The sequence below is a fragment of the Phaenicophaeus curvirostris genome, chromosome 6 (assembly GCF_032191515.1).
Source record: "Phaenicophaeus curvirostris isolate KB17595 chromosome 6, BPBGC_Pcur_1.0, whole genome shotgun sequence".
Lineage (NCBI taxonomy): Eukaryota > Metazoa > Chordata > Aves > Cuculiformes > Cuculidae > Phaenicophaeus > Phaenicophaeus curvirostris.
The window spans coordinates 15605219-15631706 of record NC_091397.1 but is presented as its reverse complement, the minus strand read 5'-3'; the positions used below and the strand labels follow the sequence as shown (position 1 = coordinate 15631706).

General features: G+C 38.0%; 1 protein-coding gene across 3 annotated transcripts in view; it reads right to left on the bottom strand.

Moving 5' to 3' along the window:
• Positions 1-19464: 19464 nt before the first annotated feature.
• ITGB1 (integrin subunit beta 1) overlaps positions 19465-26488 on the bottom strand; it is a 46452-nt gene continuing 39428 nt past the window's right edge. For 2 of the 3 annotated variants that reach the window (XM_069859373.1, XM_069859372.1), the window contains exons 16-17: positions 26217-26297; positions 19465-20678 (exon numbers count right to left, since the gene is read on the bottom strand). In XM_069859373.1, the coding sequence (XP_069715474.1) occupies positions 26223-26297 (75 nt within the window). In that variant the 3' untranslated portion in view covers positions 19465-20678; positions 26217-26222. The remainder of the gene's footprint in view (positions 20679-26216; positions 26298-26488) is intronic. The other variant, XM_069859374.1, reaches the window with a different exon arrangement.

Below are 26488 nucleotides of genomic sequence, written 5' to 3'. Positions count from 1 at the left end.
TGATTTTTCTTTCACATTTCATATATGTGCTCCTGGCTCAGACACAGCCACCTCTCTTCAGCCCAGTTTTCTCTCCACACGTTCTGGCTGGTGGCAGGTAAGGAGGTAATCTCTCTTATTCTCTCCTGTGCACACATACAATGGAATGTCACTGCCTGTCAACTCACCAAAAGCAAACCTCCGTGCTTAGCAAAGGTCTGGGAATGCTTTGCAAGGCGTGGTGAATGACTATTCCCTTTTCTCCATTTCCTGTTTGATAGCTGTGATGTGCGCTGCTGCTGCTGCTGCCTCAGGCAGAGCACTGGCTGTTCGAGCGTGGTGTGCGCGCAGAGCTGTTTTGGGCTTCTCTCCCTTGTATTTGCTATTCAGCTGCCCAGCATAAGACACACAATCACAGAATCACTAGGTTGGAAAAGACCCACTGGATCATTCAGTCCAACCATTCCTATCAAACACTAAACCGTGCCCCTGAGCACCTCATCTACCCGTCCCTTAAACACCTCCAGGCAAGGTGACTCAACCACCTCCCTGGGCAGCCTGTGCCAGTGCCCGGTGACCCTTTCCATGAAAAATTTTTTCCTGATGTCAAGCCTGAACCTCCCCTGGCAGAGCTTGAGGCCATTCCCTCTTGTCCTGTCCCCTGTCACTTGGGAGAAGAGGCCAGCTCCCTCCTCTCTACAACCTCCTTTCTGGTAGTTGTAGAGAGCAATGAGGTCTCCCCTCAGCCTCCTTTTCTCCAGGCTAAACAACCCCAGCTCTCTCAGCTGCTCATGGGGAACACGTGTGCTTATGTGCCCCAGTGGCAACTGCACATGGCTGGCTGGTTGTGATTGGTCTTCCAGTAGGCAGCAGATGTTTTGGGCAACCCTGGCAGTGGTTAGTGGTTAATTGCTGATCCCCACCTGTTTGTGTTGCCCTGTTCAGGTTTTGCTCTGCTCCTGTTGTACCCCTGTGTAATCACAGTGCTGGACTTTTTTAGGCCTCTTTCAAAGAAGAGGGAAAACTAGCAAGGCATTAATTTTGCTTAACATTAGAGATCTGTCACATAGACATTTGTATCTGAGCTGGTCTACAAAACTCTTTAAAATAGATAGAGATAGCCTGCCACTTCTAATTAACAATTTATCTGAACTGTCTTTACTTTGGGATAAGATTAATTGTGTTCTAGAAATACACATTTCTTTCCACTCACTAAAAGGACAAACAGGTTCCATTAGAGACTAATTCAAATGTAGACATGGAAGCTAGGTCAGACAAATCTTACAGATTCCCAGTAATATTACACAAGATTACAAATTGTCTTTATATTTTAACCAGAACACTGAAAAATACCTCCTATATACTGAAAACTCTGATGGAACACTAAAATATAGTAGCTTATAAAAAAGAAGGAAATGGAAGTTTGATCAGTCTGTGTCCTCTGCACTAAATGCTGTAAATTTAAAAATATATAAATTTAAAGAATGGCAAAATTATCTATCTACTGGAACATTAATTTGCCTTTCCTAGCTTTTATTTTAAAATTCCATTGTGTAATCTGTATAATTCTTTTATGGATGATGTTATATATTAATGTATTAAACAAGTTTTAACTTAAAAATTAAGAAATGTTAAACTATTGAGAAAATTCTTTTGTAATTTCTTATGAAAGCTTGATTCAGCTCTTCTATTTTCAGTTTATTGCTATTTGAAAAGCTTGAAGGAATGGTTTAACTACTTGTTATATATTACTTTTATATTTAAAGATGCTTTGCTGAGCTGTGCTTTAGATTATGTAAATGTATATTTATCTTGGAGACTGAAAAATTTTTAATATAAAGTATTTGAGAACATGCTTCAGTTGAAAAGGGCTAAAGGAAGCATTTAAATGCATTGAAGTGAACCCACATAGCAACATAATTTTAATGTGAATATGTTTACAATATATATTTTAATAGGAAGTTGAAAATGCCAACAAGGAACTTAAAAACTTAGTAAAATCAATTTGTTTTCGAGACTCAAGTAGCTCAAGATACACACATCAGTTAGAAAAATGCAGAAGAGGATAATATTGATGTTTCTGACACAGCCATGAAAAGAAATGCAGGAAACATGCTAAGAAAGGCCACATACCTCAAAGGGAAGCCAATGGAGAAGACCTTACAGTGTTACCATCCAAGTGTATTACTGAAGCTGATGAATTGGTACAGAAATTGCCAGTAGTAAATCAAGGGAAACAAGCAATAAACAAAAGCAGAAGTCCTGCAAAAATGAAAGAAACTGAAGAAGCTGCAGCACCATTGCAAAAAAAATGATGTTAAACTATGAAAAAATGATTAGTTGCGAGGAAGAAGTGTAACAATGATGGAGTTTAATCAAGAAAGTTAAATGAAAAAGGTCGTGTTCAGGAGTAAGTAGAGTTGGATAAACCAAAGGAATTAGTTCTTAGCGTTGAAAAGACTCCAAGACTTCCAACTTTCCATTGCAATATCAATATTAAGCATGTTCATTACCCTCGGAGGCATGTGAGTTGTTTGTTGGCCAGAACTAGTCCATAACTATAGGAGGAATGCAGGAGACATTGTGCTTTCATCTGCTTCTGCAGAAGCCTGGCTTGCTTGTAATAACAGCAGCACCAGAATACACATAGAGAACCTGTTCTGAAAGTGCTGGTTCATATTCTCCTGTGTGAGGTGAGGCAGACTGAAGGGTTCCACACTTGCATCCTGTTTACCTCTGTTTATCTTTGATGATCTTTCTACTTGCTTGTCAGCCAATTAAATTCCAGCTCAGTCTTGAACCCTGAGGAAATTCAGGATCAAAATGAACTCTGAGCATGCATCTCAGTGGGAGGTGTGAATCAGACCTTAGGGACTGTCTCTCTGCATTCGACCCTAGTCTTACTGAGAACTGGCCCATGCAACCTAGCTGGCGTTGTAATGAATGCAGATTTGGACATTCTGATGGTCTGGGACATCACCAGCTAGGCCACAGCGGCCTTGCCCCAGTAAGCTGCCTGCTGGTGGAAGTCAAGGACTGTGAAAGCAATGGCATTTTCCTTCTCTGTGTGCAAGTGTTCTCTCTATCCAAATTACACTTGTTGCTGAGTCATTTGTGGTATTGTGCACTATAATGCTGGCAAGAAGGTACGATTCTTCTGGGACTCAGAACCTTCTCTGAAAAGAATGAAGCTTACCATAGCATTTGTGACTCAGGATGCTGGAATGTGCCATTGATAAGTAAGTATCTCTTCCTACTCCTGAAGTTTTAGTAGCACTAGTTCTTCCAGGAATACCCTTCTTCCAGAGTGTCCTTAACTATCCACATGGTAGTGGCTTAGTTGGCCCTTTCTGGAGGACTAGCGTGGCCCGTAGATAGTGGGTGATGAGCTAGGAGGTACTCAGCAGTGAGCAACAACCACCGGGGATATGTCAAGCGCAAACCTCTTGTACTAAAAATACCGCCACATTCATGTGTTGTGCATGAGGCAAATGAACAGTGAATGTGGAGCACATTTACATGTGTGGGGGCAGGTGTATTCCCTTTCCTAGGAAGCGTGAAGGCAGCCAGCATGCTATGAGGGGTTCTAGGCATAAATGGATTTGTCTCAGTTGGCCCAGGGACCACAGTTGTTCCTCACTGTGTACAACACAGATAGTACCAAAATACTCTAAAATACTATGACCACGGTCTTACTGCCTCTTGCATTAGCAGTGTAGCCTCCTTTTGGTAATATAGTTGGTAAAATATTTTTTCTTTACAAACTGTTCCGTAACGCTAAAACCAGTTATACTAAAAGTAGGCCTGACCTCATCCTGACCTCATCCTGTTTTTCCTTAAAATATCAACAACAGTTATTACCCAAGTCTTTAAATATATAGGAAGATTCACCCCAGCTAATCTCAGAAAGACAAGAGAAAGATGCTGCATCTGCATTGTTTGGCTTTTACAGGATTGATTCATAAAATAATTTTAATCTCAAGTTCTTAAACTTATTTATAAAGATGGATAAACATCATTATCCACTTACTGCAGAAGAAATCTGTGATACAAAGATGTGATGATTTTGCCAGGATCTCATAGCTAGTACTTCAGGTTCTGCCATGAAAATACATTCATTACGGCAGTATATTTTACAGCATCTCTAATAATTGTTCTGAGTTACATCAGTATTCAGCAGCTGTTTTATTTCTTTCATTTCCATCTGAATAAAAAGCCTTGTATTTTAGTCATGTAAACTCTAAATCTAACCAGCTTTCAGGCAGGTTTCCTTCATGATCGAGAAAAACATAGTACTTTTGAAGGAAGGTGGGATGGGATACTTGTGCTTGTCATTTTCCAGAGAAGATTTGTGAGATTTCTAAGACTTTTTTTTTAATGCACTATCAAGGATCAACCGTGATAACTCTGGTTTACAGTAAATAGGTAGAAACTCAGTACAGGAAAACCTGATTAAATTATTCATAGAATCATAGAATAACCAGGTTGGAGTTAGTGCAGTCCAGTTTCTGCAAGAAGGATGTATTTTTCTGGTGTTTTTTAGTCTGAAAATGATGCTAGGGTTTTTCAGTGTGCCTTGGGGACTAGCAGAGTTCAATGCAGTAGTAAATAGCAGAAACAGCAAACTTCTTTTTAAAATATAGGTCACTTCAATTGGCAGCCTTACAACTCACTGCAGTACAGCCAAGGAGGCAGTGAACTGTAGCGTGCTGGAGGGAATACTGGCTGGGAGTGTGGTATGCCAGAAACTTTTAAAATCAGTTTTCATGCCAAATAAAATATGCCAGTGAACCTCAGTCAAAATAACATCAGATCATTTTTAGGACAAACAACTTAAAACTCTGAAGTACTTATTTTCCAAAATGTTGGTCACCATAGTACCTGCAAATTTGCATTGCATTTCGTCTGTTCCAATCTTCAAGTCTGTTTTGTGAACTCAGTATAGTGGTAAAATATTTCAAAAGAAGAAACAGAGGCAAATGGTGACAGAGTTTATTCAATTCTCTTATACACTGGGCAGGTGAACTTAATATTTTTTTATTAATACAGTATTACTGTGTCAGTGCTCTCTATACATCAGCAACTGACACTTGGCATAGCTTCATTCAGTGAGAAAACTGTCTTGTTTGTGACCTGAACTGCAAGCTGTTTAAATGTGGAGAAATTGATTGAAGTAGAAAGGATTCTTATGTTTTCTTACCTGTCCTATTGTTTTTTTCAGTTTTGTGAAAATAAAACATTGAAAAATGTTTCACTTTAACATTTCTCATTGTTTTAGGGAGTGAAAATACAAACATAAAGAAATTGAATCAAGATTAAAGGTGAAACACGTTTGCTATATTTCCAAAATAATAGTTGACTCTTGGTTATTTTCGGTTCTCATGTTTGAATGTATTAATGAGTTTTTCTTCCATAAACTATAGTGAAGCAAATGACTCTTTCATAGATTACCATTCAGCAGTTAAACACAACAGTTTGATTTTGGGTGATTTTGGACTTTGCCACTTCTTCTACATGACAGAACTAGCACAGGGGCTTTAGTGGAGTGTACTTGAATGTTATATTACACTTACATTTCAGTGTTTTGATTTGAGAGCAGTCTACAAGAATCTCATGATTTAAGTAGATAAAATCGTAACACAGATATTGGAATATATTAGATTATTCTGCAGAAGTGTCAAAATATAACCAATAACATATTTTGGAATAAAATACCTTAATGGTTGCTAGTCATATGGGAATGATAAGTGTGATTCTAAAGGGCTTTATAATGGCAGCAGCAGTAATCTACAGCAAACCTCTGGCATCTCTGGTTTTCCTTATACATTGAGATAGGACATCATCTCACCAGTACTAATCTGTGAGAGATCTCTTCTTTGTCCAGCACTGTTCCCAGAGTTCAGTGGTTCAAAATGTGTACCTTCTTAAACACTCCACCCCCACCCCAAAATAATATATACCTTGTAATTTCCAAATATTTAAGAATTTCTTTTAAATTATCAACCGCCAGCATCTCATTGGTTTGATGTCAGACTTTTCAGTCTTGGAAAAGTTGATGGAAAAAAGAGAAGATGATATGCCATTTCTGTATGTAGTGCTGTGAATGTGATGAGTACATCAAAGCGAGAGAAAAAGGGAAATATCATCCCATTGATCTTTTTAGAAGTTAGTTGTAGTGTATTAACAAGTTACTCCTGAGTTCTTAAAGATAACTTATTAATTCATAATTTGAATGAGTTTATTCTGGACTTGGATATGTTAAAATAAGTACATTAATAAGTTGACTACTGTTGTAATAATAGCAAAAAAATATAACATAATGCTATTATTTTTCATTGTAGAATGTAGCTGTGGAAACCACTTTACCTGGAAGAAATATTTCCATGTACTCTAAAAGAAATTGTAAATGTTAAAGATAAATCTTATCTTTTCTTTTGAAAGAAGAGTGTCTGATTGTAACTAATACCATCATATATATACTTCCCAAATCAAGTATTTTAGTGGTTCTGAGAAGAATTTCTCTCTGATACACTGGGTATTTGTTATACCAATGAACATATTTCTAGCTGAGCTAATTATATGTAAAACACGCCCAGTCATACTGGCATGCAGAAGATATGAATCCTAAATAACTGTAAAACAGTATACGATGAAAATTGTTTGAAAATTGATGTGAATTAATATGCTCTGCTATTAAAAATATTTTTGCTCCATGGGAAATAATTACACAAGTAAAGCTTATATTTTTGTAATAGCTGTCAAATGATGAGACTATGCCACAAGGCGAATAGAAAATAAGCCTAATTTAGTTAGATCGAGAAAAACAATAACGTAGGATCCCTAAAACGACAATGGTTATTTTCAGAATGACTCCACAAATTATTATGGGTTGTTTTCTGTGGCAGGTAGTCTTCCTTGAATGACTAGATCATGTCTCAACTGATAAATACTGAAACTTGTAGGGTTATCAGGAGAAATAAGATACACCTGGCCCTGCTAATGTTTCTGATGCAGCTCCCAAAATGACTGTCAGCCTTCCACGATCATTGTTTATGTGTTAAAAGTATGGCAACATAGACATGCTTTTTAAATTCTACAAATTAATGCAATCATCTTGTTTGATATTTAGCCAAGAGAACTGGAGTTTATCCACGTCTCTTTGCAGTCTTTTAAGACTGAAAAGTACATCATTCAGGTGCTGCACTGATATTTCTACATTGGTAAGTAATTTATTTCTTAAGCTTTTGTAAAACTGTTAATCCCTGTCCCTTGAGCATTCAGTTTGTGATTCTGTAGAGAGAGAGAATGTTTCTTATGTTTTCAGATACCTTTGCATGGTTGGGTACATATTCTCATCTTGCAAATAAATTTATTACTAACCTTGGATTTAGGTAACTATAAGAACAGAAATATGATATGCATTTATCCCTTTTTAGTCTTTAGATTAACAATAAACATAAGCCTGAATTTGTTTTACAGTAGTGGTGCTGCAGCTATTTTAAAGTTTCATTGAATTAACCAAAGAATTTGCAGTGGCTTTAAGAAAGATGATAATCAAGTCTTTAATATACTAGTATTTATATATAAGATACTGTAGTCCAAAAAGATCATAGCATTAAATATAGACCACAGTTTTCAAGTAAAATATGTCACTTTGTTCCTGTGTTCTAGATTAAGACCAATGTGTTTTTCTAATGTAACTTTTTTACTTTTTGCTTTGTCACACTTGCAATGAGATAGAACATCACCTGAAAAGGTTGACAGTTTGCTGTCAGTTAAGTGCTTTTTCTACTTCTTTTTTTTTCCTCAACTGTTACTAAAACTTGACAACCTCCATAAATCTTATGTTAGTGCCAGTTACTCATCTATCTGTGTAAAATAGTTAATAAAGATGATACAGTAAAGGGTGAGGTGAAGATATTCTACAGCAAAATCTAAAATTGTCATGAAGAGGCGAAAGTACCATGCTGTGCATCTGCTTTCCAAAATGGGCTGGAATACCTGGACCCAGACTGGTACACACATTGTCTTTATTGCTGCATGGAATGCTCCTGCCTGCAGCAAGAAATGCAACGAAGTCTGATTCTTAAAATTGTAGAAAGTTTACTTCATTCTTTTTAGAAAATACCTTGTGCCAGTTTTGAGAGGAAAAACATGAGACCCTGTTTAGATGTTTTGACTACTGAACATCTTTCTGAGTAGCTTTTATCCTTATGTAGGGAAGAAAACAGATGAGCTTTTGCAGCGTTCTTGCTAAGCTGTCATAAGGTATAGAAGATCTGAAGGACAAGGAGGCTCTTGAAGACAGTGAAATAGACAGAAACACTGGGAAATGCAGAATTAATTTGGAGATCTGCATCCTGTTATTGAGGTCCTTGTTTAATTTGCTCTAACACTTCATCTGCACTCATTCAAGAAGTGTTACTGCTCTAACAGCTTCCAGTCTCAAGATGAAGAGGCAGACACTAGTGAAATTTACTGGAGACACTGTGAAAAGTAGAAGAGGAACATGCAAATAGGCTAAAAGACTTTACCTTATTTGATATATAGATGATAGACTGTCAAACAAATTAAACAAGATTGGGACTACTGGCAGAATGCATAAAATGTAAATAAGCGTAAGGCTTAATGAGAAAATACATTGTGAGGGAACAGGAAGGATATTTGTCTACAAATGCATAAAGTTGTACACGACCTAATACATCCTGCTAAGAAGATCAGTACCGCTGACGCTGGTGGTAATTCATTACTGCTAATTGAGTTCTGTCAATACCTGGCTAATTTGAAACTAGGTCAGATGTTTCTTCAGCTTAGTAATTAGGTATAGTTTACCTAATGGAGAATTTAATTTATTTCCTCTTTTTAAAAATATGTACATTTATATGTTACATGGACACTTAAAAGCAATACTGAAAAATGTAAATTTGATGTCAAAGAGAACCAGGAGCTGGTGGAGTAATTCAGATGGGATGGTGTTGAGGCAAGGGTATTATTTGAACAAACTGAAAGGGTTTTTACAACATTTTATAAGGATTGAAATGAGGCACTTCTGTTTGGGCAAACAAAAAAAAGAGGATGTTGGGTAGAGCGGGATCCCAAAATGGCATGTGGTTTGTTTGTTGGGGTTTTTTTTACATTAAGAACAATGTGAGGGAGAGCTTTGAAACCATCCTGACATTGTGCACGTGGGTATTCAGAAAGTTAGTTTTGGAAAATAAAGATATATCAATTTTTTGGAAAGAACGATATTAGCTCATTTTCACAAGTTTAGTTAAAGCTGATAAAGCCTTGAAATGACACAATTTGAGAGGACAGATGGAGAACATTACCAGAAGAACAATTAATGATGCTGAGCTTGATTTGTTATTCGTCAGCACGGAAATGACACCTGAAGATGTGTCAGCTGATGAAATTGCTCGGAGAGTGAACATAATGTAAGAGCAAAAGGCGATAGATGCTGCCCTGGGGAATAATGAGAGAGTGGGAAAAGAGTAAAAAGGCTCATCAAAAGATAAACTAAAAGAACAGTCTTGAAAAGAATTGGATCAAAAAATGTAGCAGATGTAAAATGGCAGGAAAGGAAGAATGGGATCAAAAACAGGAAGAAGGCAAAAGTGAAAGAAGAGATGGGAGATGTAGGACAACAAGGTTATGTATGTCAGGAAGCAGGAAGAACAGGCTGCTCCACGCAGGAAGGCCATCTGGGAGATGACGATGACAGCAGTATCGTCAGGGGCCGTATCTCCACTGACAAGGGCGCAGTTCTGCAGTGGCTGGGCAAGGCAAACAGGTTGGTCTGATTATGGTAATGAGGATCACCTAACAGTCCAGATCACAGGACAAGTCCAAAATGATGAGACCTAATCTGAATTCAAGTCAGCATGTCAGAGTCACAGCTGGTCGCAGGAACCAGGCTCAGCCAACTGTCAGGCAAATCTGTAATGACAAGACGAGTCTGAAGTCGAGGCAGGAAATCAAGTCAGGAGGTCAAGATGAGGTTCACAGCTGGGCAATGCATGCCTACAACACAGCTCAGCCAGAGCCCTGAGAGCTCCCACAGCTCCCAAGCCAAGGAGAAGAGACCGTCTTCTCTCAAGTTATACACTCACACAGCTCTTTTTATAGCAGTCTTCTCCTGAGGTTACCAGGCTGCATCGTACCAGAGTTGCCCTTGACCATGTGTAGCTGAACTAGGAGAGAGAGGGGAACGGGCTGCTCCCAGAGCCCGGGTGATCCATAGTATTTCATGGCTTCTGATGGACTTGGCTGTAGTTAGTGAGGATTTTGGTACTGGTTTCATTAGGATCAGGAGCTCATCCCCAGTCCTATGTCTGACCATAATTCCTTCTTGCTTTCATAATGTGTGAGATGTTATGATCCAGGAGCTAGAATGAAAATCACAGTTATGTTGTGATACAAACAAAAAGATAATTTTTGTTTTGCTTAAATCTAAAATATAACGCATTTAGGAGGGCAGGTTAACAGGATAATAGAAGTGCCGTTGTTTTTAATTCCTTAGCACTTTTTCATTTTGCTATTACTTAAATATGAGCAAGTGACAATGCTTTATTTTCAAGGGTTAGAAATTTCTTTTAAACATTACTCATAGTATAGGCTAATCATTTATTATATCATGGATGTTATTTCCAATCTAAAGTAAATTTTAAGCTTTACATCTGTCTGGCAGGATTCAATTTTCAAAAGAAATAACAAATGTAATTTTCCAACTGACTGATATTTTGCATCTACTGCAGTTATAAGACTAAGGGAGCTACCAAACCAGAGAAGGCTTCTGCAATTTTGGAATCAAATTTGAAAGACCTAGAGGAATCACTGGCTCTGGCAGCTGGCCAAACAGGCGACACGAACAGTGAGCACAGAGCTGACATCTGATACCGTATTCTTTTTTCACTAACAGTTTTGTGTGGCCATAGAGCAGAATCACAGAGACACTCCAGGACTAAGAGTGCAGGACTGGCTTTTTATAACCATGGAAATGATTTTAGAAAATTTTAATATTAAGAGTTCTTTTGCTTGAGACTTATATAAAAAAGTAAGAAGTTGAAGGGAGTATCTATTTTCACAGAGGTGATAATCGTCATTGACAGAATATCTGATAACAGGGAGTGACATTTTAGATTGACTGAGTGCTATGACTTTTAAAGAAAATACATTCTAATTGTCTGATAACTGAGGAGCATAATAGTTCAATATCCATAAAGATATACTTCTGGTCTATGTCTGCAATACTAGATTATCACTATAATTGGAAAATGTTATCAAAAGTATATGTTTCAGCAGGATTTTTTATTTAAGCTCTACAGAGAGTGTTACATACCTGCGTTATATATTGTGTAATATTCCATAACAGTTTACAGAATGATTTCATTCTTCAATTTTAAATATTTAAAAGAAAATTTTGAGGCATTACTATGCCTGACATTCAGCAAACTCCATTTACTGTGAGAATGCAAAGGCAATTTCTCAACATTAAACATCATAGCTTAAAATCTTCCATTATAAGAGGTTGTAAACCTTTAAATGGACTAATACATCTGTCATTTTCTAGAGAGAGGAGAGGATGTGAGCTAAAAAGCATTTTAGTTGCAAGTCTGGAAGCAAAATTGAAAGACCTGCAGGAAGTGCAGAAAGTGGAGCCTTCTGCAGCAAATCAGCCAGGCAGACGTGGGTCTGAGGGTGAGGCCCTACATTTACATTCATCTATAATGACTGGTAAAAATTACGGCTTTTGGTAGACAGTCTTAGGATGGATTCCTAAATATCTAATTTTGTACTAAAAACATATATTACCGTTTGTGTCTGATTTGAAATATATTAGATGATTATTTTTCATAGTCATAGAAGAAATGTGAACAATCAGAAGATTACAAATCCTCTTTTTGATAGAGCCCTCAATCTTTTTTCTTTGCAGACCTGTACTTAATAGAACTGAAAAATATAACTCATGATCCAAACAAATGTTTAAGTAATTTTAACATTAATCAAATTTACGTTAAAATTCTCAGAATGTTTTAAAATACGATTCTGTGATGTTGCAGCCAAATTCCTTGAAGACCTGTGTTCTAAAGCACAGGAGGCAGAACTCTTTTATGCAGACTTTTGCATACTTCCTTTGTGTTATTTTTGCTGTAGCCAATGGTGTCTTATGCCCTTGTGGGTCAAATAAAGCTGCAGAGTCCTTCTTGCAGGCTGAATTCATCAACCTTATTCTGCTGCAGCTATCTTGTTTTTACAAGCCTCTGAAAAACAGTATTATTTTTTAAGATGTCAACTACAATATGTTTTATAGCGAAGTACAAATCTTAATTTAAGAACTATCTGCCATTGCTATGTGGATAGAGAACTTTACATAGAGAAACTTAGAATGAAAATTTAAAGAGATGATGTTGTAGCTATAAGAAACCATTTTGACATAAAATTTTTGATGGTGAGACTTTAAATACTGAGCATATCATTAGAAATTATTTAAACCCTGAAAGATTTTTTTTTAAGAGTGGAGGAACGTTGTGTCAGATTTTTAGGTTTTATTAAATGCCAGGGGAACTTGTGGGATATTTCAGAAAATGTTAAAACTTGGTAGACTGAAAATTTTGTACTACAGAGACATAGGTAGTTTTTCAGTCTCCGTATGCATTATCTGATTACATATTTGCAAGCTGAAGACTATCTTATAAAGGTACTGAATAAATGAGCTGATCAAGGAGCTGTCTGGGCAGTTAACAGTAATTCATAGTAATTCTTGAAACACTGGAAGTTTTCCAGAAACCTACTGTTATGCTTGTGGTCTAGAAGGATACACAGGGTAATATCAGCTTGGCATTTACCTTGGACAGAATAATTTAGCAGGACTATATTAGTAGAAAACTAAGAGAAGAGAACGTAGCTGATGTCACTCAGTCTTGTTTTGTGAAAGATAACATGCAAACCCATTAATTATTTTTTTGAGTGGTGTTGCAGTTACCCAACTGATTAACAGCAGTTACAGTGTCGGCATAGCTGAGATCTACAAATCACTAAAATTTTGCAGAAATAGTTTTTTGTTATGAAATTAGATAAATGTGGAATTAACTGTTCTGTAAAATGTATTCCAACTGTATAATTGTCAGCTTTGTGATGTGTTCCTTGCCAGTGTAAAACAAAAATGGATTGTTATTTTCATTTTAATTTTTTACCTCAGAAGGAGTTAATCGAGGAATATTTGATGACTGGTGTTATACAGGAGATCGATTTCAGTGCAAAAGTCAAACCTAACTCACTTTTGCACTTAAGAAATTTCATGAGGAACTGAGGTGCTCAAGTCAGAGAAAGTGGTTCAGATGAAGGAGAATGAGTAGTTACCTGTTACACAGCATTGTGCCTTCCTGGTTGTCAGCTGCCCAAAAGATTTCTAGGTTTCTGACTGCACAGCAACCCAGTTTCAACAAGAATGGAGTCCAACAAAACTCTGTTATTTGATGGTGCATCCCAACCACTGAACGGCATTGTACTTGCCCACACCCAGGGGTGGGTCAGTACTCTGGATCCTGAATGGATAAAGATACCACTGAAGTGCCAGTTAAAGGCAACAACTGACACAAAGTTTTATTTTTAATGTTTCTTATTGACTGCCTGGAGATAATGCTTCAAACAGGAGCACAGAGTCACCATTTTGTAGTTTAGAGATTAAACTGGTTGGCACTTGGTTCATTTCACTAAAACACCAGTTCTTGTAGAAATGGAGATTGATTTGGATGCTTCCAAGTTATAGGTGGCTTTGAAAATCACAGACTATAAATTAAATATGATGCTTGGGTAATAGAATTTATTTACCATGTGAAAGAATAGAATATAAAGGAACTGACTGGTGGCATATTCCTAGACTTCCTAAGTGCCAGCATATTTTTTCTGACATATTAAAGCATCTCTTTCAGCTCTTTCTGCCAGGCATCTCTTCTGCAACAGCTCCCAGAACCCTTTACATGTGCTGTTTTTCTGTTGCCATTTGCGAGATTTATGGAAAAGTGGTCTAGTTTTGCATCACTGGAGAGTCTTGAAATAAAGAGAATTTGTTGCTTCCTTTTCTGAGTAGGATGAGGGTTAATGTGCCCATTAGTGTGACAAAAAGTAGTAGCCAGACAACCTGACTAAAATAAGTCTATTATTTCTTTTGAATCAGATTTTAAAACAGTAAATGTAATTTACTTGTAATTATTGCTGCAAAGTATTTATCTCATGATAGAGAAGAAAATGCAAGAGGCAACAGAGAGAGAAAAGAGCTTTTGCTTATCAGCTTGGAATAAGTCTGGGAAGGTCTGCAATAAGGACAGGCTTCTGCAGCTAGTCAACTTTGTGGCATGAATGGTAAATATCAAACATAAATTCTAACCATCCTGGATCAGATCAAAGGTTCATATAATCCAGTGTCCTGTCTCCATCTACATTAAAAACAGATCTGTAGAGAACAGTGTGTGATTCTCCCCAAAATATTCTCCAGTTTCAAACTAAGACGTATTTGCTATGCTCTGAAGCTAATATCTCATGACGAATTCTTATTTTGTTAATTTATCTATTAATTTTAAATCCTTAGTATCCACAGTACATCAAGGTATTTTACAGCTTAATTATGGGTTATAGGAATAAGTATCTTACATTTATTTTGCGTCTGGAACCATTTTTGTATAATAACTCCTTGGTCTTCCCCTCTTCACCTTCCCCATTGCCTGTCACTGTATGTATTCAGGGCAGAGATGGTGAATGGTATCCTGGAGTGTGTTATACGGAGCATTGCCAGCAGGTTGAAGACTCTGTCAATGACACCTCTCAAGTTAGAAAACTAATTAATTCCTGTGCTTTGTTTTCTATCTTCTGACTTCAATAGTTATTTATTCATTTGAAGACTTCCTTCACATCTCCAGGAAGTTTCTTAGAGATTTTTGATAAAAAGAACCTTTGGAACTCCAGTTTTATGAAATTATCTCTCTCTGCCTGTGGGTTACTGATTCCCTCAAAAAAATCCAGTAGATTTGTGAGGTATGACTTCCCTCTGCCCGTGTTGACTCTTCCACAAGTTCAACTTATCCATACGTCCACTTATTCTTATCATTTCTACCAGACAGTGACAGAAACATCTGGATAACTCTTCTGTATTTAGCTCCGAGAAACCCTCTTGAAAATAGAGACTACGTATGTTAGCCATTTCCCATTCATATGGCACTGACATCTGGCACCCATCCTCAAGTTCCTTAAGCCTTTATAAATAATTAGCATTGGCTCTTGGCAGTTTGCTGTTATTCCTTTTTTAATGACATTTCAATTTGAATGATTTCTCTGGTATTTGTGCCAGGAAGGGGAATTTCAGGTCGGCTCGCCCATGAAACGCCTTCACAGTAAACAGAAGAATTGTGTTCACACATTGTTATTTCTCCATTCCAATTGTCCTTTTCGTATCTCAGTGCCAGGCTCTTTGTTCCAGTGTATTTATTAGTTTTTATGACTTCCATGAGGCACTAAATCTTCTTTAGCATACTTTTACTGTTTAACTTTCTGATCCTTTTTAGTTTCTTAATTTAAATGCAATTCTGCCTTTTCCAAGGACATCTTAGTTTAATCAGCTTCTTTTACTGTCTGCTTAATCAGTCCTTTTGTTTGTGTGACCTTTCTGAAGTCTTTAACAGGTTCTGTGGTGCCCAAGAACAACCTGGTGCCCTCCCAACATAATTAAGCACCCTTTGAGTTTATTTTTTTATACTCTCAGTGTTCAAAATTAGGCATCACTGTGAGAGGTGCTTTCACTTTTATCAGTCTTGCAATTATAATATCCTATCTTTACTGGGTTTTGATGCCTTGTTTTACATGGGACTATGAAGAGACCTTGATGCTGAGTCTGTACTCATTCAATTCAATGATTCAATTCAATTCAATTCTGCTTTGCAGAGCAAGACACTGATAACAGAAGTTTTGCCCTTTACATCACTTTTAAGTGTTTATTAAAGTCTGCTTTGTCAGTCCTAATCGTGTCTGTAAAGTCAGGCATGGAACCAAGAACTGAAAGTTTCACATAGCAGAGAATCTACAATACAGAACTTTTAAATCTCTTGTTGATATTAGTATTTGATTTGTGTTTTGTGTAATGAAGTGTTAAGGCAAGGTGAGACACTTCATAACCATCCTATGAAGAATAAACAAATACAATATTTCTGATAATTTTCCATTAACGGTATTTGAGACTTTTTTTTTGTTGTTATTCCCCTGTATTCTAGAAGCTATTTCTTACATTGATCTGTATGAAACTGTTCCATTTAGTGGTAATACAGTCTTAAAAAAAACCTGCCTTCAAAATTAGTTTAATATTTAACCCCAAAATTCTCAAGTTATTTAAAATTATGCCCTACAGCTTTTTTTTCTTAGTGTAATTTATCCATATTAATGAAATAAAGGTTAATGTATTTATTATCATTAATGAATGTTCACTTGAATTACTTTGCAGCACTCTGTGTTCTGGTACTTGTATTCACAGTTGCTTATAAATATTTTATTTCTGCTAGTGAACGATTTGGCAGCAACGCTGATTTTTCAGGAAGAAAAACAGAAGTGCTTGGAAAACAACCTTGAAATAGTATCACTTTGTAGCTAGAGCATACTCTTTCCACCCTACTACTTGATCAATACCAAAGCTTTAGTAAGAAAAAGAGGGTTGTTTCTTTTATTAAAAGTATCTTTTTTTCCCTATTCACATTCTGTGTTCTTCTAAGAATGAATTTATACTTGCTCTGTAAAAGAAAAAATGGTTATATTGTACAGCAATGCAAATATGAAGAAAAGGAAAGAAAAATATCAGAACTCTTAAGGAAGTGTGTATTTATCAGTCTGTATTTCCTCACATGTAGCTGCTCAGGACTGTGCTAGGAGGCTGTTTCAGTTTGTGCTCTGGGCTCATCCTCAGCCTAGAGGCAGCTTAAGGCAAGAGGCACAACTTGCTCAGCCAAAGTTAGTTCATGGATGTTACTTAAACAATATGATTACAGAGAATTATTTTCTTTAGCTGGCTTGTATTTTTGCTGCTATAGTTTAAATCCAGGATAAGAAATTTTTGTTCTATTAACAATTGCCATAAAGCAATTCTAGCTTAGCTCTTTAGTTACTGAACAGGAACCAGGGAAATGGATGGATTAATGAGAGCTAGACTGTGGTTACACTGACTCTAATTCTTATCTAACGAATATACTGCCGGGATCTTGTATCTGGCTTGTGTGGGATCACTTTTTAGAGACTGTGCAGCTGGTATTTTAGTAGTTCATAGCTCCACCAACTTGCAGAATTCAGGGTAAGCAGGTGAGGTCACTGTGCATAAGCCAGGAAGGATTCACAACCACTTCTGTTTCCAGCTCTTAATTTTTTGGTATTTCAACTACACCTTCTCTCTTAGCTAGAGCATCCAGTCATGCATACGCTCTGTGACACTTAGAGCATCTTGAATCTGATAGTGCAGGATGGCAGCTGTCCTCTCGTTTAAGCAGCTGTTCACTTGGAAGTTCCATCTGGCTGGAAGTGGCTACTAGAAACCCAGTTTAAACAAGGACTTAAAAGCTGCAACAGGCCACTTGCATTCAAAGCATGAATACAAAAGCATTTTGAAACCAGATTCATTAAGGAAAATGCAGAACATGTAACACGGATGAGGGGACAGAACCAGGCTCATGCACACACAATTAAAAATTTGTTTAATTTAGGACTGTTACACTGCCTGAGAATCAGTTACTAAAGGTCAGCATCTTGCTCTTTCTGTGATGTGCATTCTGCTCAGTTCAGGATTCCAGTCTCCTGTGCAGTCTGGGAAAGACTGAAAGTGAAAGAGAGCTATGAAGGGGACTTCGATACAGTCTGAAACAAAAATTTGGTATTTATATTAACAACGTAAAAAAAAAACCAGCCATAAAGGTCAGAAATTATCCTTTTATTTAAACTGCCTTATCCCCAATGAAGACAGTTTCCACAGACAAGTAATATGGAATGCGTTTAGAAGAAATTTCTGCACCTTTTCTTAGAGAGCTACTGATGCTTCCCCAGCAATCCTGAGGATTGACTAAAGCTGCATAAGTACTCAAACGTCCAAAATAAAATCTCATCTCTCATTGCCACAGTCAATTCTGTAAATCTGGAATGAACAGGTAACAAGAGCTGTATGTACAGCTGCAGCTCCCACTAGTTTCATATCTTGTGGTCAGGTTAGTTGGAAGTGTCAGGCTGTTTCGGTTCCCTTATCTGCAAAGCCGATAAAAAAAGAACCTTCACGATGCAAGAACAAATCCAGAGTGGTACTGTGGGGGGACATAGTTATGAAGGACAGCAGGGTGAATTACTGCACAGCTTCTTTCCATTTGTGGGTTTGCTCTCGTTTGCACCAACCAGCAGAAAATGTACCTGTGCCAAATCTGGCAACCCAAGAGAAGCTGCAGCAGCTCCATGTCCGAGATCCAGCCTGCAGTGAGCCTAAGCATGTATCCTCACTCAGCGTGTGCAGCACACCCCACATGTGTACAGTACATACACAGAGCAGCACAGAGAGAACAGCACTGACAGAAAAACAAACAAGCCTCCTGCCCTTGGCTTTTCTGGCAGATTGGAATGAAGTCCCATTACTGGGAATTACAGACACAGGTGCAGTGCCTGTCCCTCCAGTGGCTTAGATGTCTGTCCAGCAGCTGCCCCTGCGCCTCTGCTCACTCCTGCTACTCCCACTCCAGTGGATGCTGCCAACCTCCACCCTTTGCATGCACCCACAGCCACCCTGTCCACCCCAGCACGCTATGGACCCTTCCAGAGACTGAGACAACCAAGTCTGCCTCGCAACTGGTCCTTGGATCCCCTTGTCTCCAGTTGTGTCCCTCAGAGATGGAGACAGACACACACAGCCCACCCTCTCCATTGATGTGCCCCTCCCACTTCATGGAAACCAGGCTCCTTCTGCCCTCAGATGGAGGTTAAAAGCAACTTTTAGAACAGACTCACACAGCTTCTCAGGATAACCTGAAGTCTCAACAGTTAAAAATAAAGAATCATCATAGAGATTCTACAAATACACTTTGGGAGTGTATATAATTACAAAGTGGTTTTGATAATCTATGCCTTAAAAAAGATTGGAAGACTTTCTTATCCTACTAAACGCAGTGACATGTATCGTGAAACAGTATTAACCCAACAGGCCCTTGGCTGGAGCAGCCAGTAAACTAGAGAACTTCTTCAGCACACGTGCAACTGAAGGGCTGGGGCTTTACACCAGTGGCCTCTGTATGTAACCCAAAGCACAGTGCTGCACCCTTTACACCACAGCTGACATTTGCTACCCAAGAAAACTAATGTTTAACTTCTCAGATTTGATCTAAAGGATGTTTGGTGTTACTACAGCGTCTGTTACCCCTTTCCCAAATAAACACTGTTCTCAGGTTTTTAGAATAGTACTATCTTCTACAAGATAGAGACACAAGATTTAAGTATTTTAAGGTACTTTTATTTAATAAATAACTTCAGTAATAGCACTGTAAAAAGTGAACATCTGTTAAAATAAAAAGGCACTTAAAACAAGAATATGACTATGATGCGGTTTGAATGGTTGACTGCAAATGTACATGGCACATGTCAAAAATGATGTGTGACTCATGTCACATGACGAACTACGCAATCTTAGCTACGGGGTAAAGGCAAATTTACAGCTAAGACTGCCCCAAAAAGGAAAATAAAAGAGCTCATGTTGATAAAAAACATTACAAAAAGAATCACAACCAATACGTTAAAAAGATTAGAAGGGTGACAAAGCACCAGGCTTTAAACCAAGGAAGCATTATAGAATAAAGACACAGTATGACGTAAGGCCTTTATGTGTTTTGAGGGTGTCTGGGTAAGGTACTTCATGGTACTGTCACCCAGGGCTGGAATTTACAAAGGAAAACTAAGCAAGTTACCAGTCAGCAACTTCTTCAGTAATGGCACGTGGCTTAAAGCTATTTTTTTTTCTTCCTAACATTCTTCTCAAACCTTTTCATTTTAACCATAACCTGGCAATAAGCAACTTATAAATTTAGAATAAGTATGCACACACTTTCCAGTCCTTTACACTGCTCACCTCCAACTTAGACAACTTACCATATACTTGATCATGTCTAGAATTAACCACCAGCTCCATGCTACATGGGTTTAATTTTATCTGCAAACTCAAGCCCTGATTTCCCTGTAAAGCTAAGAAGTTTAATACTAAATGGCTAAGCAGAGCCCTCCTGCTGATTGCTTTAATGATTTCCCTCCCAGTCATGCCATGGCAGTATTGCACCCTGCAGAAGACCTGGATTCACAGCATGGGAGTGGAAAAGGTCAAGAAGGCACCATGTGACCTTAGCTAACTAGGCTACACAGTCAAGTTTTTTTGTCAGACCCCCTGGCACTGATTACTTTTATTTGCAAAAAGAAAAATAAAATAAAATAAAAAAATTACATATGGTACATTTTCAAAACCTGCACAGGAAAACAAACCTATATGTAATGAATTAGTAAAATCACTGCAATTTGCCCTAAATCTATCTTACTGTGACTACAAAAATTGCTATGCTGCATACAGTGTTGTGAAGTTATACAAGCAGTGTTCATTTTCCCTCATATTTAGGATTGACCACAGTTGTCACTGCACTCTTGTAAATAGGATTTTCACCCTAGAAAAAGAAAAAAACATTTATATTAACATTTGCAGAGATGAAAAAAGCACTATGTGAGAAGTGTAAAAATTAGCCTAGGAAATTAGCTTAAGAAATTATCCATTAATGTTTTATTTGTACACACAAAGAGCTTAAGGCAAACTAGTTTTCCTTCTAGCAACTTGAACAAAGGCATGCTCAGCTGATAAAGCAAAGGGTTAGGGCATGGTCCTGTTCAGGTTAGACCATAGATTTCCTTCGAAGCTGCTGAACCTTGTACAGCCATCTCAGGGCTGAGCCGTCAGCTCAGGGGTCTGCAGCCCATGACACACTAAAGAAGAACAGAATTGTAAACAACATTGCTTGAAATCATGATTGATCACAGACCCATGTTCTGCTATAACAAACAAGTAAATAGCTTATCTTGTAGTATTATTTCATTGTAGAAACAAAGTGGAAAGGCTTACAGTATTTTCATAATACGCACTCAATATTTACACTGAATGTTCAGTGCTTGTCATTCTTGTTTTATTCCTGCAAGCTCCTCATGCCCCTACATGTGCAAAATGCATAAGCAAAACTAAGAAACTGTACTGGTGCAAATGCTGTAATAAAAATGTTATTTCTACTGATAGAAATGCCTACAGAACAACTGTTTACATCTCTCTTGCTGAGATTCAAAAACCTCTAAGTTAAGCTTATTTTAAGCTTCCTTGATTCCCAGGTTTCCTTTCATCTCAGTGAATCTTACTCATTTACGGCACCCTTGCACACCTAAGATGAACAGCTTGAAATCAGTATTAATAGATAAATCTTAGTAGACGTGTGAGCTACCGCTGGGACTCTGCAGATACAGCCTGGATTTGCAGTACTGCGCTCTTATCACAACCTGAACTTCAACCTAAATAAATGTTGTTTACCTGTATGAAGCCCTGCTGTGCATGCACATGTAATTCCTGAGGACATTCAGTGCAGCGCAGATGTCAGCCTGAGCACAGTTCTGGACAGAATCATACCTAGCCTTCAGCCCCTTCATAAGGGGATCTCTCTCCCTTTGAAGCCCCCTCCAAGAGTGAGATGGCCTATATAACCATATTAATTGAATTCTACTCTATTTAATTACAAATTTAAAAAGTTTCAGGTTAAAACACTTTTTCCTACAGCAAATTAAAGGAAATCCTCCCCCTAAACACACAAAATACCAGGTGCGTCTGTTTTTTTCAGGGTCATAAACGTGGAAAATCAGCCGGGAATCCTACAGGATGTGCCAGAAAGTGACAAGGCAAGAAAGAAACCAGTTTGGTTTGAAGTTTTCATATCACAGTTCCTGGGAAGTTTTTCATCTTCTGTTTGCAAGTCCTGCTACTGAGCAAGTGATCTAGCCCAGCAGCAGCTGCTGCTGTAAGGAAGATTATTTAGCAGATACACTGCCTTTCTGCCTTAGTCCCTTCCACAGTAAAAGGGTGTTTATCCTTAAAGCCTGCTTCTCCACACATGAAGACCGAGGCTTATCCAGCCCCACCTAGACCTGGTGACTCCAGCCTAATATTCCAAGTCCAGCCAGAACCTGGACTGCTGGACAACGTTTGTTTTCTGGAAGTCAAGGTTCTGTTCACTCTTCTCAAGATCTGAGTCAGCATCATCTTGCTTGTGGTGAAGGAGGAACCAGGTGCCCAGTGCTGGCTATACTTCACAACTACACAGTCAGTAATGACCCTTGTATCAGTTCCCAGGACAACTCTTGTCTTAGTTGAAAAACCTATTGGCTACTTGTTTGGAAAGGAATAGGGAGTTAAGAGAAAGATTTCTTTATCATGGAAATACAGCGTTGTGGCTAGCTCTCAGTCAGACAAATTAATCAATGCAAAATTACTACATCCTGCATAATTTTTATTAAAAAGGGATGAGGGATTTCATCTGTGTCTCATTATGCCTCGAAGTTCTTGGCAATGTACGTTGTTTGTTTCCTAGACAAGTTCTAATGGAGAATTCTTAAAAACATAATTATAAATCAGTAAAGTTTATAATGCAGAGAAAGTCTGTAAGCTTAATGGGTTGCATCATATGCAGACTAGAAGCTACTGAACAGCTCGTCAGTGGCAAGGCATTTGATAGTACTTGTTATACTGTGTTTTTAACACAAACCAGACTACCCCAGCAAACACAGGGAGGTATATATTTACATATCCTTCTTTGTAAAAGAGAGATAACTTCTATCAGATAGTGCAGGAATTGGTCTAAAGGTTAGGACTAAAACTTGGAAGTTTGCAAGGTGCTGCTAATACAATTACTTTGAATTTGGAATCAGGTTTAAAATGTGATTTGCATAATAAGATTGTAAATTTGTACTATAATACTTTTTCAAGAGAAATCAAAACTTGAAATGTACACGTCCTTTATGTGGTGTAAGTCCTACCCACAAAGAAACTCAAACACTGTGCTGTGTCTTCCCTGGTACTTGCACTTTATGTTCCCAAGAACTCTCAGAACAACAAAGATATAGTAAATAGATGTCCACTAGTCCAACATAACTCCCACCTTGCCTGGGGCCCAAACTTTCAGAAATTAGCAGCATCCCAGATTTTTAACTGGCCACTAAAACATGATATTCCCAACTTGCTGTCTTAGACAAACACTACTGTTTTTAAACAAACCCATTTTCTTTACACCACTGCAGAGAATACATTGGTTTAAGCATGCAAAGTTAGAGAAAACCCTTTTCCACATGCCCCTGCAAATGAAAACACCATGCACTCTTAAACCATATAAATAAAATAAAAACTAACACACACACTAACCATATACAATACTGAGTGAAACACATTAAAATAAATACAGAGGTTTTAAAAAAGTACTTTCAGCACAGAATAAAGAGGGTAACAGTTCAGCCTAGTGTTGCACAAAGATGAACCTGTTACACAGGATATTTAATTAACCTTCTTATTCTTTTTCTCTCCATGGACTCACTGTTTCAATAGTTACTTAAACCACTTTGATAGTGGGTTTAAGTCTTAAGTCACTGCAAGAAACTGCACTCCAGAATATTTGAACTCATCCACATAACATTGTCGAAGAGCTAGTTCTTACCATTTTCAGCTCTCATTAATATCCATTATTATTTTACAGTAATATAAAATGAGTCATCTGTCAACCTGTGACCACAGCCACTGCATCAGAGGATTAGGCAAAGGACAATACAGACGACAGAGGGCGCCATCTACAGTGACTGGTGGAGGAGAGCAGCCAGCCCGCTGTTCAGCGAACACTCCTTTAAAAGCACAAATCCAAGCCCGGCAGGCAGAGATCACAGCAGCGAAAGGCCACTAGGACAGCAGTGTCAGCGCTGCTGGCCTAGGACAAACTGAACGCTTGAATATCAGTGCAAAGGACTGCGGTGACAAGTCACTCACAGTGTCATGCACCAGAACTGGTGAAGTACTCGCACACCTGGTCCATGAGAAGCTCCGCAGCGCTGCAGTTTACTCACTGCGGTAACTAAGGCACGTACAAAAAAATATATTTTACTGTACACGTATAAAAGTGGAGGGAACCCACTGCAGTTTCATTTTCTTGTAATGGGATTTCAGGTGATTTTCTTCTCTTGGCAATACAAGACAACTCTTTGTTTATGTAAAGGAAAGGTGACTTCAACAATCTAAAAATCCCAGGAAATCTGAGTAATCGGGGAAAGGAGGATTTTCTCCTTTTACTTCCTGTGGGTCACCTATTCTGCCAATACTGATCTTCTCCTTTTTGGAGGCCAATAAAGCTAAACCCACTACCCTTCCTCCTCAAAGTTTTGGTATCTCTGTGAGTACCAAAAAGGATAATGTCATGTTTAGAAATCCAAACTCTCTCATACTTTTAATCTTAACTATGAGTGAAATAAAAAGGCAGAAGTTAATCTCCATTTACACAAGAGGATAGCCTTCTGCAAGAAGTATGTTTTGGGAAGAAATGGCAGCAACTGGGGACATTAGATCCTGAAAGAGTCCTGGGGCAGAGAATGAGAACGCAGAATGCACACTACACACCCTATGGTTTGTTAGATGCTTGTCCTGCATGCAACAAAGTACACAATTAAGTGAACCACAGAAGAGAAGGTAACACAGACTCAACCAGATGGATTAAGTGAAATGTAAGGAAGGAACAAGAACTCTGTTTTATTCTCAGAATAATTGACTGAGAAGAAAAACGGAAAGGAGGTGAATGTGGCTGGTGTGGCAAGCAAAATGAACACTTCCACAATCAATTTTGGACATAAGTGAAATGATTGGAAAGAGAAAATGAAAGTATATTTCATCAAGGAAGGGCTAGGAATCTAGACATTGTTGTCACAGTGAAGACAGGTAAGAGCTTAAATATTTTTAATTCCTGTTTTCTCCCCTCATTTTTCCTTTACAAAAATCTTTTGAGTGCAACACTGAAAAAGGGAGGCAGCAGACAGAATAAAATTAGATACAGATCCTTCCCTTCTACTGGCTCCCGAAAAAAGCCCTTGGATATTTCAAGGGATGTGCTGCCTTCCTGACTTTTTCATTCCCCTCCTTCTAATCTGATCTCTGCACTTATCTTGCAGTGCTCTCCGACATCCATTCCCCACCTCATCCTCCCTTTCTCATTCCTCCCCCAGCATCTGGGGATCCCAGGGAAGCAGAATATGTAAAGCATTCAAGAAAGTGCAGCCTGGAAGTCTACAGAAGATTATCTACCCATTGCTTCTGGTTTACTGACTTGCTCTTCTGGCACTGCTCTTTGCACATTGGGTGTAAAGAGAACTGAAGTCAGCATCACCAAACAGAGACAAGGTGTTCTGGCAGAGTTTGGGAGGGACTAAAACTGGGGGAAAAAAAAATAATGTACCTAAAGGGAACAAGAGCATTCCCTCATCTCATATTAATGTTTTTTTCCTACGGAGACCCCCATGCTATCTGGGCTACAAGGACTGTGATATTGCCAGTTTAAACAGAAATAAGGATGGAAAAGATAAGATGCATATTTAATTATAAAATCAGTAGAGTATATGCATTTCACACAGGCTAGTTCTATACTAGGCTAATAAGTCAAAGCAGTTAAAAAAATCCAAACTGTAAGGCTATGCTGAATGTTGCCAGAGTTATTCTAATAAAAACAATGATATTTATAGACTGGGATATCTGAGGAATATCTAAACTGGCTTTGCAAACATATCAACTTTAAGCAAACTTACTGCTGATTTGAGGAAGAAGACAAAGCCTCCCCTGAACACTGTCTCTCTCCAGCTTCTTCAATCCTAACAGCTCTTCTACTCCATATCCACACATTAATCCATCAAAAAAAACCCAAAACATTTGACTGTCAAATAGTTTAAGCCTGGCCTGGTGGTATTAGTAAGTAAAGCAACCTTGCTGCCAAAACAAGTTAAAAATTTTCAAGTTGCATTCTTTAAAATCCCAGAATCAAAGCAGCAGTAAAACTGAGCAAGACTCAAACAGTGATTAACTGGTTGTGACACACAGTGAGTTTGAAGTGACATGCAAAGGGGAAAAAAGGAAGAAAATGAAAGAAGATACAAACTGAGACTTAGAGACCAGCTTTACGTCCATAGTTTGGATTCTTGAAATTGTTAATAGGGCTCTTGTATATTGGATTTTCTTGCTGAAGTAAAAGAAATGGTCAATGGCGAATAATTCAACAGGAAAAAAAAGAAAGAGTAAAATTCTCAACTATCACTGAAAAAAACCATGCTCTATATAAAGAAAAGAGTTAGTGATTTTTTTTCCAGCATAGAATGAGTTAATTTTCTTCAATAAAAACAAGACTTCCTAGGAGGGTTTTAAAACGTATTC